Source organism: Neoarius graeffei, chromosome 25, assembly GCF_027579695.1.
Source record: "Neoarius graeffei isolate fNeoGra1 chromosome 25, fNeoGra1.pri, whole genome shotgun sequence".
Classification (NCBI taxonomy): Eukaryota; Metazoa; Chordata; class Actinopteri; order Siluriformes; family Ariidae; genus Neoarius; species Neoarius graeffei.
Genome location: NC_083593.1, coordinates 11,171,650 through 11,184,854, shown reverse-complemented (window position 1 = coordinate 11,184,854; position 13,205 = coordinate 11,171,650). Strand labels below are relative to the sequence as shown.

The 13,205-nt window shown below is 40.5% G+C and overlaps 1 protein-coding gene across 1 annotated transcript; it reads left to right on the top strand.

Annotated features, from left to right (window-relative positions):
• The first annotated feature begins 343 nt into the window (after positions 1–343).
• Positions 344–12,798, top strand: gnsb (glucosamine (N-acetyl)-6-sulfatase (Sanfilippo disease IIID), b). Its single transcript, XM_060909481.1, has 14 exons — positions 344–382; positions 812–1,182; positions 1,342–1,401; positions 2,977–3,180; positions 3,275–3,340; positions 3,591–3,689; positions 4,839–5,006; positions 5,107–5,189; positions 6,063–6,181; positions 6,259–6,362; positions 6,444–6,545; positions 8,946–9,056; positions 9,143–9,250; positions 11,496–12,798. The coding sequence occupies exons 2-14, from the start codon at positions 994–996 to the stop codon at positions 11,640–11,642; spliced, it is 1,560 nt and encodes a 519-aa protein (XP_060765464.1). The 5' UTR covers positions 344–382; positions 812–993; the 3' UTR covers positions 11,643–12,798.
• The last annotated feature ends 407 nt before the right edge of the window (positions 12,799–13,205 follow it).

The window sequence follows — 13,205 nt, the reverse complement described above, 5'->3', positions numbered from 1 at the left end:
TATAATTGCTTCAGTTTTATCTGCGTTCAGCTGAAGAAAATTGTGAGACATCCATTTGTTAATTTGGTCAATGCATCTATGAAGAGACTCAAGAGGGGCATAGTCATTAGGTGATATAGCTAAGTAAAGCTGAGTGTCATCTGCATAGCTATGGAAGTTTATTGAGTTATTCTTAATAATTTGTCCAAGTGGGAGCACATAAAGGTTGAATAGTAATGGTCCCAGGATTGAGCCCTGTGTCTGTGCTTGAGTGTACGTGTGACAAATAAAAGCTTTTTGGCTTGGTTTTTATTCCACTTTTGCTGCATCTGGCAACCCTGATGCCAACGGAAGTCCCAAGTGATTCGAGCATGAGCGGGGTTTACTTAGCTACAATAATTAGGTAGCTGTCTAACCCAGTTGGGGGAAAATGAGTAAATTGTTTACTTCCTGTTTTATTCAGACTGTTTTGTCATGAAGGCAAATGCTACCGTTTTGGGGGTTAAGTCCTGATTCTGCGTAGTTCTACTGTGACTCATGCTGACAACAGGTTTTTCCTGACAGCAGAATGCTACAAACTTATTTTCAAAAAAAAGAAGTAAAATTATGATTTTAATTCCCCTCACACTGGATTTAATTTATCCCTCCAAACCTGTCACACTTACTAAACTGTAAAAAGTCTAGTCAACTTTAGCCACAGGAAGTGATGTATCACCTCAGAGGAAGAATGAATATTTTGAAGTGTTTCTGTTCCATATTTAAAAGAAATACCTGTGTGTGTGTGTGTGTGTGTGTGTGTTTACAGGTTTAATTCCTGTCTGTTTATTTCCAGCAAAACCAATACGTCAGGTTAAAGTCCCTGTCCAAACAACATGAAAGTCACATGACCATCAAGTTCCACTTCCTCAAACTTGACACACACCATCCCACTACACTGTGAGTGAGTGCAGCTCTGCTACTAAAACTGCTCTCAGACTAACCTCTACAGGACTACCAGACTGGAAGCTCACTGTCATGGCAAGTTCAAGTCTATCCACAAAAACAAACAGAAACCGTCTTAGAAGAGAGACCACAGGAGCTCCTGGTCTCCTGCTTGTTTTCCTCACCTTATTCACATGCCTGCTGAGGTGTTCAGAATGTGTCAAAGCCAAAAACATGATTCTCATTGTTGCAGATGATCTGGACGTGGAGCTTGGTGGAATGGTGAGTTTGATATTTATTTTCATGTCTTTTTTTTTTTTTTTTTAAATAATGTGTAATCTGTAGAAATAAGCATTTCGAAGATGAGAGTTTATGATAAGGACGTAACCGTGACCAAAATATATCTGACCAAATATACTTCTATGTGGAATTTCACTACAGACACCATTAAAGAAGACCAAAGCCCTGGTTGGTGATGCTGGTGTCATCTTCTCCCATGCAGTGAGTAAATGCAAAATGTGACTTGGAAATGTAGATATACGTTCACCAGCCACTTTATTAGGACCACCCATCCACCTTCTGTTTTATGGCGTTATCACAGCAGCACAATCATACAGGTATAAATCAAGAGCTTCGGTTAACGTTCACGTCAAACATCAGAACGGGGAAAAGTGTGACTTTCACTCTGGCATGGGTGTTGGTGCCAGATGGACTGGTTTGAGTATTTCAGAAACTGCTGATCTCCTGGGGTTTTCACACACAACAGTCTCTAGAGTTTACACAGGATGGTACGAAAAACATTGAGTTGAGTGAGCGACCGTTCTGTGGGTGGAAACAAACACCTTGTTGATAAGAGAGGTCAGAGGAAAATGGTCAGATTGGTTTGAGCAGCCCGGAAGGATATAGTAATTCATAGCAACTCTTTACAACCGTGGTGAGCAGAAAAGCATCTCAGTATGCAACAGCAGATCATCACATTAGGTTCCACTCCTGCAGCCAAGAACAGGAATCTTAGAAGCAAGAGCAAGTTCCTATTACAGTGGCCAGTGAATGTATAGTCCTACCTTTTTAAAAATGATTTCAGGTAAACGGGCTGTAATGCCTTTAAAGTAAAGCTTTAACTTTTCTGGTTAAAAAAAGACACATACTAAAGATAAAAGATGACCAGTGACAAGAAACATACTCCTTTTTTTCTGAGAGTGCTGCAATGTTTTTGCAAATGGTTAGCCAAATGGTGATCTCAGTCTCAGACATTCCACTTGTAGCTCATGGAGCACCTGATAACGTTTGTATGCTTTTCTGGCCATGTGCTTTAGAATCCTGAAGATTGCAGTTGAATTGGTGCTCCAGTGTATACCCACTGTTACACAAAGAGCTTTTTCAGACCAACATATAGTTACTGGATTGAAAAAAGTTCACACAGTGTTGGCTTTAGAAGTCATTGCAGAGTTTTATCTCATCTCATAAAAAAAAAAAAAACAGTTAGTGGTAAGTAAGCAAGAATTAATTGTTCTTGCTTTCTTAATGAACTGTTTACATGAGAGGTGTCTCATCTTCTCTGCAAAGGACATGTTTTTATTCCACAGCTGATTCCACCAGTTTAGTCAGTTGTCCTTGGCTTGTTTCTTGGTTGAAATGAAACCCTGCATCCACACCAGCCTTTTCTGGATTAGATTAGATTAGATCAGATCAGACATCCCTTGTTTACACGTATTGTAACCCAGTCAAAATGTACTACCAAGAGTGGAGCAAGTGTGCCCCAGTTTTCTTTCTGGACTATTTTATTGCACGAGGAGCACTTGTACAGATCCGATAGTAGAATAATCAGACACGGAGGTTAAAAAGATTCTTCTATTTAACAGATTATTAAAAGGTTTACCCGCAACATTTGATCGGATAGGACTTTTATTCAGCTTGGCTCATTATTAGGCTTTATATAAAGTCAAACACCCTTTCATGTGAACGTTGAAGAACTCAGTCAGGCATGCTTGGTGACTAAAAATACCAAACAAATGTTAATGTTTGCCTCTTTGTTGTCTGAAATATTAACCATTATATTCTTTTCGTGGTGTCCAGTACACAGTGACACCCCTGTGCTGTCCCAGCCGGAGCAGCATCCTGTCCGGGAAATATCCACACAATCACATGGTCCACAACAATTCCTTGTCAGGCAACTGCAGTAGCAAAGCCTGGCAAGCTGGTCCTGAGATGCAAGCCTTTCCTGTCTATCTTAACAAGAAGTATTATCAGACCTTTTATGGAGGGAAATACCTTAATCAGGTCTGCGCTTTTGTTCTACGTTTTTTGTTCTATGTGTTTGTTTCTACCTGTGATTTATAATAAGTACATTTTTTTGTGCTGGGGTTTTTTTCAGTATGGGATGAATGAGACAGGAGGTGTGGGTCATGTTCCTCCTGGATGGGACCAGTGGCATGCACTGGTGGGTCATATGGTTAATCATCAGACACACTCTCCCCCCTTTTTTTTTTCTTCCTTCAGCAGCTAAAATCTTCAACACATGATAACCCACTTCCTTCCTCAATCAAGCAGTGTTATCATTCGAAACTACATACCCCCAGTAAAGGGAACTTCTTTTTTTTTTTTTAAATGTTTGTCACATGTCTTTCAGATTCCAAAGAATTACATTTTTGGTTATTTTTTATTTATTTATTTTTTCCCCTCTTCTGCAGGTGGGAAACTCTCAATACTACAATTATACACTGTCTGTCAACGGGAAAGCAGAGGTTCACAAAGACGACTATGGAAAGGACTACCTCACAGACCTTATTGTAAGTTCTTGATGATGAACCGATTAAAAAAAAAAACCTAAATCTTATATACTGGTGTATACGTTTTTAGTAGTCCGTGCTCCGTAATGCACGTCTAAAGCGGGTGACTTAGTAGTGATAGTGATAATATATAAATGTTGATATAAGGGTGTTGTCCTTTTAAGTGAATCTGAAACTGCACTAAACATGCCTGTGCAGCTATTTTCTTTGCAGGCTTCTCTGTCATGGTCAGAGTGTTGCACATCTTTAATCACTTGCACAACTGCTGAGCTTTGTTTCTGCACTATGTATAGTCTGGTTTTTAACCTCTGTACATGAAAGGGCCTGCTATATCTTTCCATGACGACCGTATTCTCTTCTGTTCGGTTATCACGTAATCTTATGATGCCGTGCTTTCTAAATCTTGGTACCATATTACCAACCATGGGCACACCAAAACATGTCTCTCTCTTCATTTATTCATCTCCTGTAACCGCTTTATCCTAGTCAGGGTTGTTGTGAATCTGAAGCCTATTCTGGGAATACACTGTGCATGTTCATACTCATTCACACCTAGGGACAATTTTGAGTTAACAATCCACCTTCTGGCATGTTTTTGGAAGGTAGGAGGAAACTGGAGAACCCTGAGGAAACCCACGTGCACATGGGGAGAACATGTGAAACGCCATACAGCCCAAGTCGAGTATCGAAGCGAGGAAGCTGTAGATTTGTGTCAGCCTATTATTAATACATGTGTAGAATAAAATAGTTTTTATTGGTGCTTTGCTTACTGTAGTTTCAAACTAGCAAGTGACAAAGCAACAGCTGATCATTAATTTCCTACTGGGTGTCATCGAGCTGCTGATTCCTTGAACCAACCTTTGGTGGTGATAACTTTTAGTTCCTACCTGCAGTTATGAAGAAAAATGAAGCTCAGAAGGAAGGTTGACACTATTGACTATGCATAGCGAGTACATTTTGGTTGTTTTGCTAATCTGCTTCAGCCTAGCACTTAACATGTGCGAAATCAAATTTAAATGGTGAGTATAAATCATGTAGTGGGCTGTAGGTATGCATGTTATGAGTGTGGTGGAAATTGTAGAGTGTAGATGTAAGAAACATTGTTTGAAAACTCACTTGGTAACTTGTTTCAATGTTTTGTTGTCTTAGTTGAATAGATCACTGACTTTCCTGGACTCGCGAAGCCCTCAACATCCATTTTTTGTGATGCTGTCCCCTCCAGCCCCTCACTCTCCCTGGACTGCAGCTCCTGCATATAGGAACAGCTTCAGTGATGTCAAGGCTCCACGTGATGGCAGTTTTAACAAACCTGGACATGTATCTGAATTAAAGCATTATCTGCTAGCATGGTTCATATTTCCTTTTTCATATTGTGGGCTTTGTGAACAGTCTGCGTGTTTTTTGTTTCTTTCTTCAGGACAAGCACTGGTTGCTGCGTCAGCCTGTTAACCCGATGCCAAACAGCTCCATTGATTATCTCGACAATGCTTTTCGTAAAAGGTATAGAAATGTTTTGAATGTGTCAAATGTTTTAAATGGGAGAAGATCTGGACAGCAGGCAGGCCAGTTTAGCACCTGGACTCTTTTACTACGAAGCCATGAAGTTTTAATTTGTGCAGAAAGCGGTTTGGTATTGTCTTGCTGAAAGAAGGAAGGCCTTCCCTGAAAAAGATTTTGTCTGGATGGCAGCATATTGCTCTGAAATGTGTATATATATCATTCAGCATTAATGATGCCTTCCCAGATGTACAAGCTACCCATGTCATGTGCACAAATGCACCCTCCTGGGTATGACTTTAAATTTCAACCAGTAGTGAGTCTCAGGTCCCGGAGGACTTGAGTATTGGGGAAAGTGGAGTTAGCCCTTAATCACCATTGCTCCCAGGTCCGCTCTGGCCCAGAGTGGTAGCACCTGCCTGAGTTCCAGCTATTGGTTAAATAGTACATCACCAATAAGGTGCTCGCAGCAGGGTGCTTTTTGGTGCAATGTGGCAGATGAACCCAACAGGGTCAATAGCACACCACCAGATGGCATGCGGAAGAGCCACTCAAATGGCCAACGGATGGCAAGTCAGTTGTTACTGCGGGGCAACTTCCATATCCGTCAGGTCTGTAGCACTTTTGTGCGCCACTTGGCATCAGGTCTGGAAGTCCAGAGAGACAACACGATGGGGGCACGACATTGTTTGTCTTACCTTACTGTGCAAGGCACTTCATTAGGAAAGGTGATTTCTGTGCATCCTAATGAAGCAGTCATCATCACTAGCGATGGACAGCTGCCAACGAGAAATGTTTTGAAAAGTATTGTTGAGTGTCATTAGTACTTACTTGGCATGATTAGTGTGTTTACTGTGCTGTCTGGTTTCATTAAAGGTGGCAGACCCTTCTGTCTGTAGACGACATGGTGGAGAAGCTGGTAAAGAAACTGGAAGACATAAAGGAGCTGGATAACACGTACATTTTCTTCACTTCTGACAACGGTTACCACACAGGTACACACACTCTTTCCCTGCTCCTCATGATCATATTTGACTTTTACACTCTACACTACGTCCATTTTTAATTCCAGGTCAGTTCTCCCTCCCTATTGACAAGAGACAACTGTATGAATTTGATATCCGTGTGCCACTTTTGGTACGTGGGCCCGGGATTAAGCCCAACCAAACGCTTCCGGTTAGTTCTGAAAATTCAGACACATTCTCATCAACATGTGTATGCGCAAGGATTGAGAACATTTGTCTTAATGTCTTCTAGGACCCAGTATTGAATATAGATCTTGCCATGACCATCCTTGACATTGCAGGAGTTAATATCTCTACTTTGGATATGGATGGACAGTCTTTTCTACCACAGATTGTGAGTGATGATATTTTTACACTACTGAATTTATTGAGTATAATCTTTTAATTTGTCACCGCATAATACGGCATAGTTCTAGACCAAATAAGTGTAGTAATATTTAAATTGTTTGACAGAATTACGCACCACAGCTGTATATGCCATAGACTTGGATACGTTTGGCACCATTATACACCACAACATCCTCAATGAATTTGGTCTTTTTAGGAATCTTTACATTTTTTTATAGCATTATACACCATAGTTCTAGACTGAATACAGTCTGTATAATTTTGACAGATGCATACATACACCACAGTTCTATTCCTCATAGATTGTATACTACACATTTGACTGAATCTTACACCATAATTCTATACTCAGTGAATTTAGTAGCGTTTTAATTTTTGAGAGAATTATGCACCATAGATTTACATCGAATAAACGTAGCAGTCTTTAAATATATGGCTGATATATGCACCATTTTTGACAGCATTGTACACCACAAAGTCCTCAGTAAATGTACAAATTTTTTTCCGTTTTTTCATACGTAAGAGTTTTATATCAAATATGTTTCAGAAGCATTACATTGCACTATAATTCTGTATGGAGTACATTTTCTAAGCTTGCATTTTTGGCTTATATTCTATATTCAGTAAATGTAGCAATCTTTGGATATTTGACAGAAACATGCACTAAAATCCTATACTGAATAAATTTTCCGATCCGATCAGCCATAACAAAAAAAAAAAACAAAACACTGACTGGTGAAGTTAAGGACGCTGATTATCGCATTACGATGGCACCTGTCAAGGGGCGGGATATATTAGACAGCAAGTGAACAATCAGTTCTTGAAGTTGATGTGTTGGAAGCGGGAAAAATGGGCAAGCGTAAGGATCCGAGTGACTTTGACAAGGGCTAACTTGTGATGGACTGACGACTCGGTCTGCTCATCTCCAAAATGGTGAGGAAGGACAACTGGTAGACCGGTGACAGGGTCATGGGTGCCCAGGTTCATTGATGCATGTGGGTTGTTGGGTCTGATCCCACAAAAGAGCTATTGAAGCACATATAGCTGAAAAAGTTAATACTAGCTATGAGAATGTAGTGCATCGCAGCTTGCTGGATGTGGGACTGTGTAGTCGCAAACCATTCAAAATATCCATGCTGACCGTTATCCACTGCTGAAAGCACTTACACTGGGCATGTGAGCATCAGAACTGGACCATGGAGCAATGGAAGAAAGTGGCCTGGTCTGATGAATCACGTTTTCTTTTACATCATGTCGACAGCCAGGTGTGAGTGTCGCTTACCTGGGGAAGAAATGGCACCAGGATGCACTATGGTATGTTGGAGGAAACCGTGTGATGCCCTGGGCAATGTTCTGCTAGGAAACTTTGGATCCTGGCATTCATGTTGATAGTACTTTGACATGTACCACCTACTGAAACATTGTTGCAGGCCAAGTACGCCCCTTTATGAAAATGGTATTCCCTAATGGCACTGGCTTCCTTCAGCAGGATAATGCGCCGTGCCACACTGCAAAAATAGTTCAGGAATAGTCTGAGGAACATGACGGAGTAGATTTGGCTTGCAAATTCTCCAGATCTCAATCTGCTCAAGCATCTATGGGATGTGCTGGACAAATAAGTCCGATCCATTGAGACCCCATTTTGCAACTTGGAGCAATGAAAGGATCTGCTGCTAAGATCTTGGTAACAGATACCACAGCATACCTTCTTCAGAGGTCTTGGAGAGTCCATGCCTCAACCCAGCCATTGCATTTCTTTTGAAGTGTGGGAACTTTAGGTGTCACACTGTGTTTTGGCTTGTTACGTTTTTGCTCAGTGATTCATTGGTCATCAAGGTTTGAGTGTGTTTGTTGTATCAGAGGAGATTAGGGTCTTGTAGATTTCAGATCTGACCCTGCTGTTACACTCAACGATGATTGCTAAACTGGGGAAGAATCCACCACACCTGTCCAAGTCATAACATCTAATTTACACAAATTAAACTGTGCCAGAACATCAGATATATTATCAAACTACCTGTTCTGAGTAAACGAGTATTCCACATCTGAACACATTAGATACGTTGACGTATTTACTTGCTTACTTTCCCCGATGTGCTCTTTTGGTTCATTTGTCCCCTCTCTGGTTTGCATTTGTGGTGTGATGTCAGAGCAGCTTTACCACATTTCTTCCTTAATAGGGTGGTTGAGGTTTTGTCTTTCTCATTTCTCTTTTCTGTTTTAGAGCAGTTACCGTTGTTGAGTTGTGTGGTGTTTTTTTTTTTTTTTTTTAATAAAGTGGTGTAGCATATTGATTTCATTTTTTAAAAGCTGTTTGGTCAGAGGCTGTATTTTTTAAATTTTATTTAATGTTGATTTATGAACGTGATCTCATTCTGTATGCAAGGCACCATCATTACGCAACGGCACGTCACGTCCCTACTTCTTGGTGGAGTACACTGGTGAGGGCAACTTGAGTAAAGATCCTAAGTGCCCACAACTTGGCCCTGGAGTCGCTGTAAGTGTCCTTTCATGGCTTCTTAATTTCTCAAAACTAAATAGGATAATTTCTTCAACTGTGACTTTGTCGCTTTGGTTCCACAGCAATGCTTTCCAGATTGTGTTTGTGAGGACGCCTTCAACAACACGTATGCCTGCGTTAGGATGTTCAAGGACAACGATTTGCAGTACTGTGAATTTGCTGATGATGAGGTGAGTTCTTGATTGCTATATTGCTTGCAAATTATTCTCTATCTTTATTGGAGGTGTAAAAATATGTGCACCTATTTTAATATTTATGGATGCACTGATTCAAAGTTGAGGCTAGTAATTATTACTGATTAGATCTCTGTGTTCATCACATCTGGTGAAAGGGATGTGGTATCTGTTCTAGTCATTCCTAGAGAAGGAAGTGTGTCATTTTTGTGCGCTTCATGACCCCTGACTCCCATGATTACACAGATGATGTTGGGGTCTAAAATGATCTACAAATAACAGGTCTCTCCATATGCTGTATTAATGTAAATATTCATGAAATTGATAGTGTATGTGGCCCAATCTATAATTGCGGGTACATTCCAAGTGTCGACTCCGTCATCGTCAACTCTATCGCTGAATTGGGCAATCCATTAACAGAATTGATGATCACATGGTTGACATTTTCCACCATTTTGTGTCTTAACTCCACATGCTCACCTCAAACTTGCTACCACATGGCATGTATAAAAACAGAATTGTATGGATTTTAATCATCTTATTGTTTTTTAAAAAATGAGTGAGGGATTCACCCCAATATCACAGTAACAGAGTTGATGAATAATTATTCTACTGTTGGTGTATTCTTAACATTTTGTTCAAATTAATGAAAGAAGAAACATAGCATACCTCAGTGCCTTTCTGAAGTTTCCCGCCAGAGGAAGTGACCTCTCTCGGTGCAGGTGTTGCGCGTATTATTAAGTCTTTGTGGATTTTATGCGGTTTTATAACAGCGTTAACAGAGCTGACGAGAACATTGGGATGGATAATAAATAAATATTTTTTATTTTATTTTTTTTAATTACTGAAATTTCACATAATACAGAAAATAGGCTTTCTATACACTTGATTTTATAACAGTTAATAGAATAAGTTCCCCAAAAAACAGATTGTTAGACTGAAACACTTCATGTTTATTCAAGTTAAATATCTGAATCAGCAGTTGAAGACTGCCAGTAATGTGGGGGGAGGGGTGGGAGTCATTTATGGCCCTTTTCCACTACCCTTTTTCAGCTCACTTCAGCCCGACACGGCTCGCGTTTCGACTACCTCAGAGCAGCACGACTCAGCTCGCTTCAGCCCTACTCAGCACCCAAAACTCGCACAGTTTTGGAGTAGGGCTGAAGCGAGCCAAACCGAGCCGAGTGGGGCTAGGGGCGTGAGGAGACGCTCCCCTGTGCACTGATTGGTGAGGAGGAGTGTCCTCACATGCCCACACACGCCCCGCGAGCACGCTGGGATCTGTAAACACCGTAAACCCGGAAGAAGAAGAATTACGAATTACGAGAATTTCTGAAGCCTTATGCGCCTCACCTCATCTATACGCTCTTGCCAGTATCTGTTGGCGTTGTCGGTGACAACAAGCCACAGCACCAAGACCAGCAACACTATCGACTCCATGTCCTCCATGTTTATTGTTTACTATCCGGGTCGTGAGACTACCGCTTAAAAGGTCACTGATGTCACTGTTTGCGCCGCCTAACGGCATCACGTGACGTCCACCCACTTTCGCTAACTCCACCCAATGTGTCCACCCACTCCCAGCCAGCACGGTTCAGCACGGTTGTAGTCGAAATGCAACTCCAACAGCCCCACTCAGCTCGACTCAGCCCAACTCAGCACGGCACGGCTCAGCCCAACTCAGCCGCATTGGTAGTGGAAAAGCGGCATTAGTTAATGTTTTATGGATAAATTGGGCCTAAAATGTACATTATCAAGCATTGCTATTGGTGAAAGTTTGTCATAATTTGCATTATTGTTCAAAACTGATTCAGTAAAGGTTTCTTTAGTGGAAAATAAAAGGTTTATCTCAAAGATGTGACATGTACCCCGAATTCTAGAATGACCCATATATTTAAAAAAAAGAAATCTTGCCATTGTAAAGAGATGAGTTAGATCTGCAGGTCAGCCATTACCAGCTCATGCTTTGGAGCATTGATGTGTGGTATGCATATGACCTGCAAATAAGGGACTAACAGGCACAAGCTAGCGTCTCTCCCCCCCCCCCCAAATTTGATTCAACTTTTTAGTACGGCAGTTGTAGTAACCTTTCTTGTCTGACCAAATACTGCAGATTCTTATTTTTATGGAGTCAGTGATGTGGGTGAGACTTGCAAGTGAAAACGATGCCTTCTTTTCTTTCTTTTTCCCTTCCTTCGATTTTTTTTTTCTCTTTTTTCCCTCCCTCCCTCCCTCCCTCCAGGCATTTGTGGAGGTGTACAACATAACGGCTGATCCTCATCAGCTGGAGAACATTGTGAAGAAGGTGGACCCTGCGCTCCTGCAGATCATGAACCAAAGGCTCATCAAGCTTCAGTCATGCAAGGGTGACAGCTGTCGACATTATTAACAGCTCAAGTCGTGCTCCAACAGTTCTGCTCAGGCCAAAGTGGTAACCAAAGAATGTGTTTTTTGTTGTTGTTTTTTTTAGTGAATCAAGTACTTTAAGGATTAATTTCATGGGCCAGGATTTATTATTCATGACACCAAAAATAATTTATTTACACTCAGCCCTTGCTGCTATATTTCATGTCAATTTGATTTTATGTAGTGGAGGAATGGAGTGTGGGATTTACATCCCTTTGTATACATTTTTACACTTGCATACATCACTACATTGACTGACTGCAAATAAGAATACTGCACAGTGTGATGAATTGTACAATTGTTCACTTTTTAAACTTGTCTATTTGTCATCTTCAGTTAATCAGTTACTACAGTGAAACTAATATAAGGTGTGTAGTTAAAAGAGCCGCTGATGGGGCCTGGTAATTTAAGGGGTTAACTGCGTTATCGGTTTATGACTATAACTGATAATGCCTACATCACTAAGTCCAAATAAAATACCTCCGGTCCTTTTCTAGGCCTGTAGTCGCATTACAGAACGGTATGAACTTTATGTATTACAGAAAACATGTAATGAAATGGGCTCCACTTCATTGTATTCTCATCCAACCCCTGCCTTTATACTGTACAGCTCTAGATAGGACATGTATTAAAATCACTCCCTTAAATGTGAATGTATTCATATCACAGGCCTGGAGATGTAGGTTATTCATTTCTCTTATTTTTTTTTCCCTTCCTGGTACGTCACTATACACACTGATCATATATCTATGTATAATTCTTCTTTTTGTTTGATAAAACCGTTGATAATCGGACAGATATCTGAGGTGATGCACTAGGGCCGTAGCACTTTTTTTTTTTTAATAGGAGGAAAGTTGAATGTCAACTATTAACTGTTGTCACTTCTAATAATTATTAGTTACACACTGAAATGATGTATGTCTTTTGGAAAACAGCTTTTGTTTGCAGGTAGTTTAAGGTTATCTTGGTCATGCTTTCTATGTGTCAAGCTGTGTTTACGGGAGGAAAAAAAAAATCAAAATATTCAACCAATAAATTGTTTACAGTCTACATTGTTTCTTCTGGGGTTATCAGAAACACATCATTTGTTAATGAATTGCTAATATTCTACAATTCATAATAAATGAATGAGACATGAATGTGTCTGAGTGTGTTTTTTTTTTTTTTTAACTTCACCTGAATGTAGTCAATCAGCCAATATACAGCATGGTTTTGTGGAAATACTGTATATTAACAGGAAAAAGTATACTTTGAGGATTTTGGTGACCTTCAATTATTAGTTTTGAACATGCAAAGCAAGTCTGAGTACATTTATCTGGGGAAGCCATGGCCTAAAGGTTAGAGGAGCAGATTTGGGACCAAAAGGTTACCGGTTCAAGTCTCTGGACCAGCAGGAATGGCTGAAGTGCCCTTGAGCAAGGCACCTAACCCCCCAACTGCTCCCCAGGCTGCTCTGGGTATGTTGTACATTGTTCTGGATAAGAGTGTCTGCAAGAGGCCATTAAAGGAATGTCTGCCTTTATCACAAGTGAAAAATTCTCTAAAT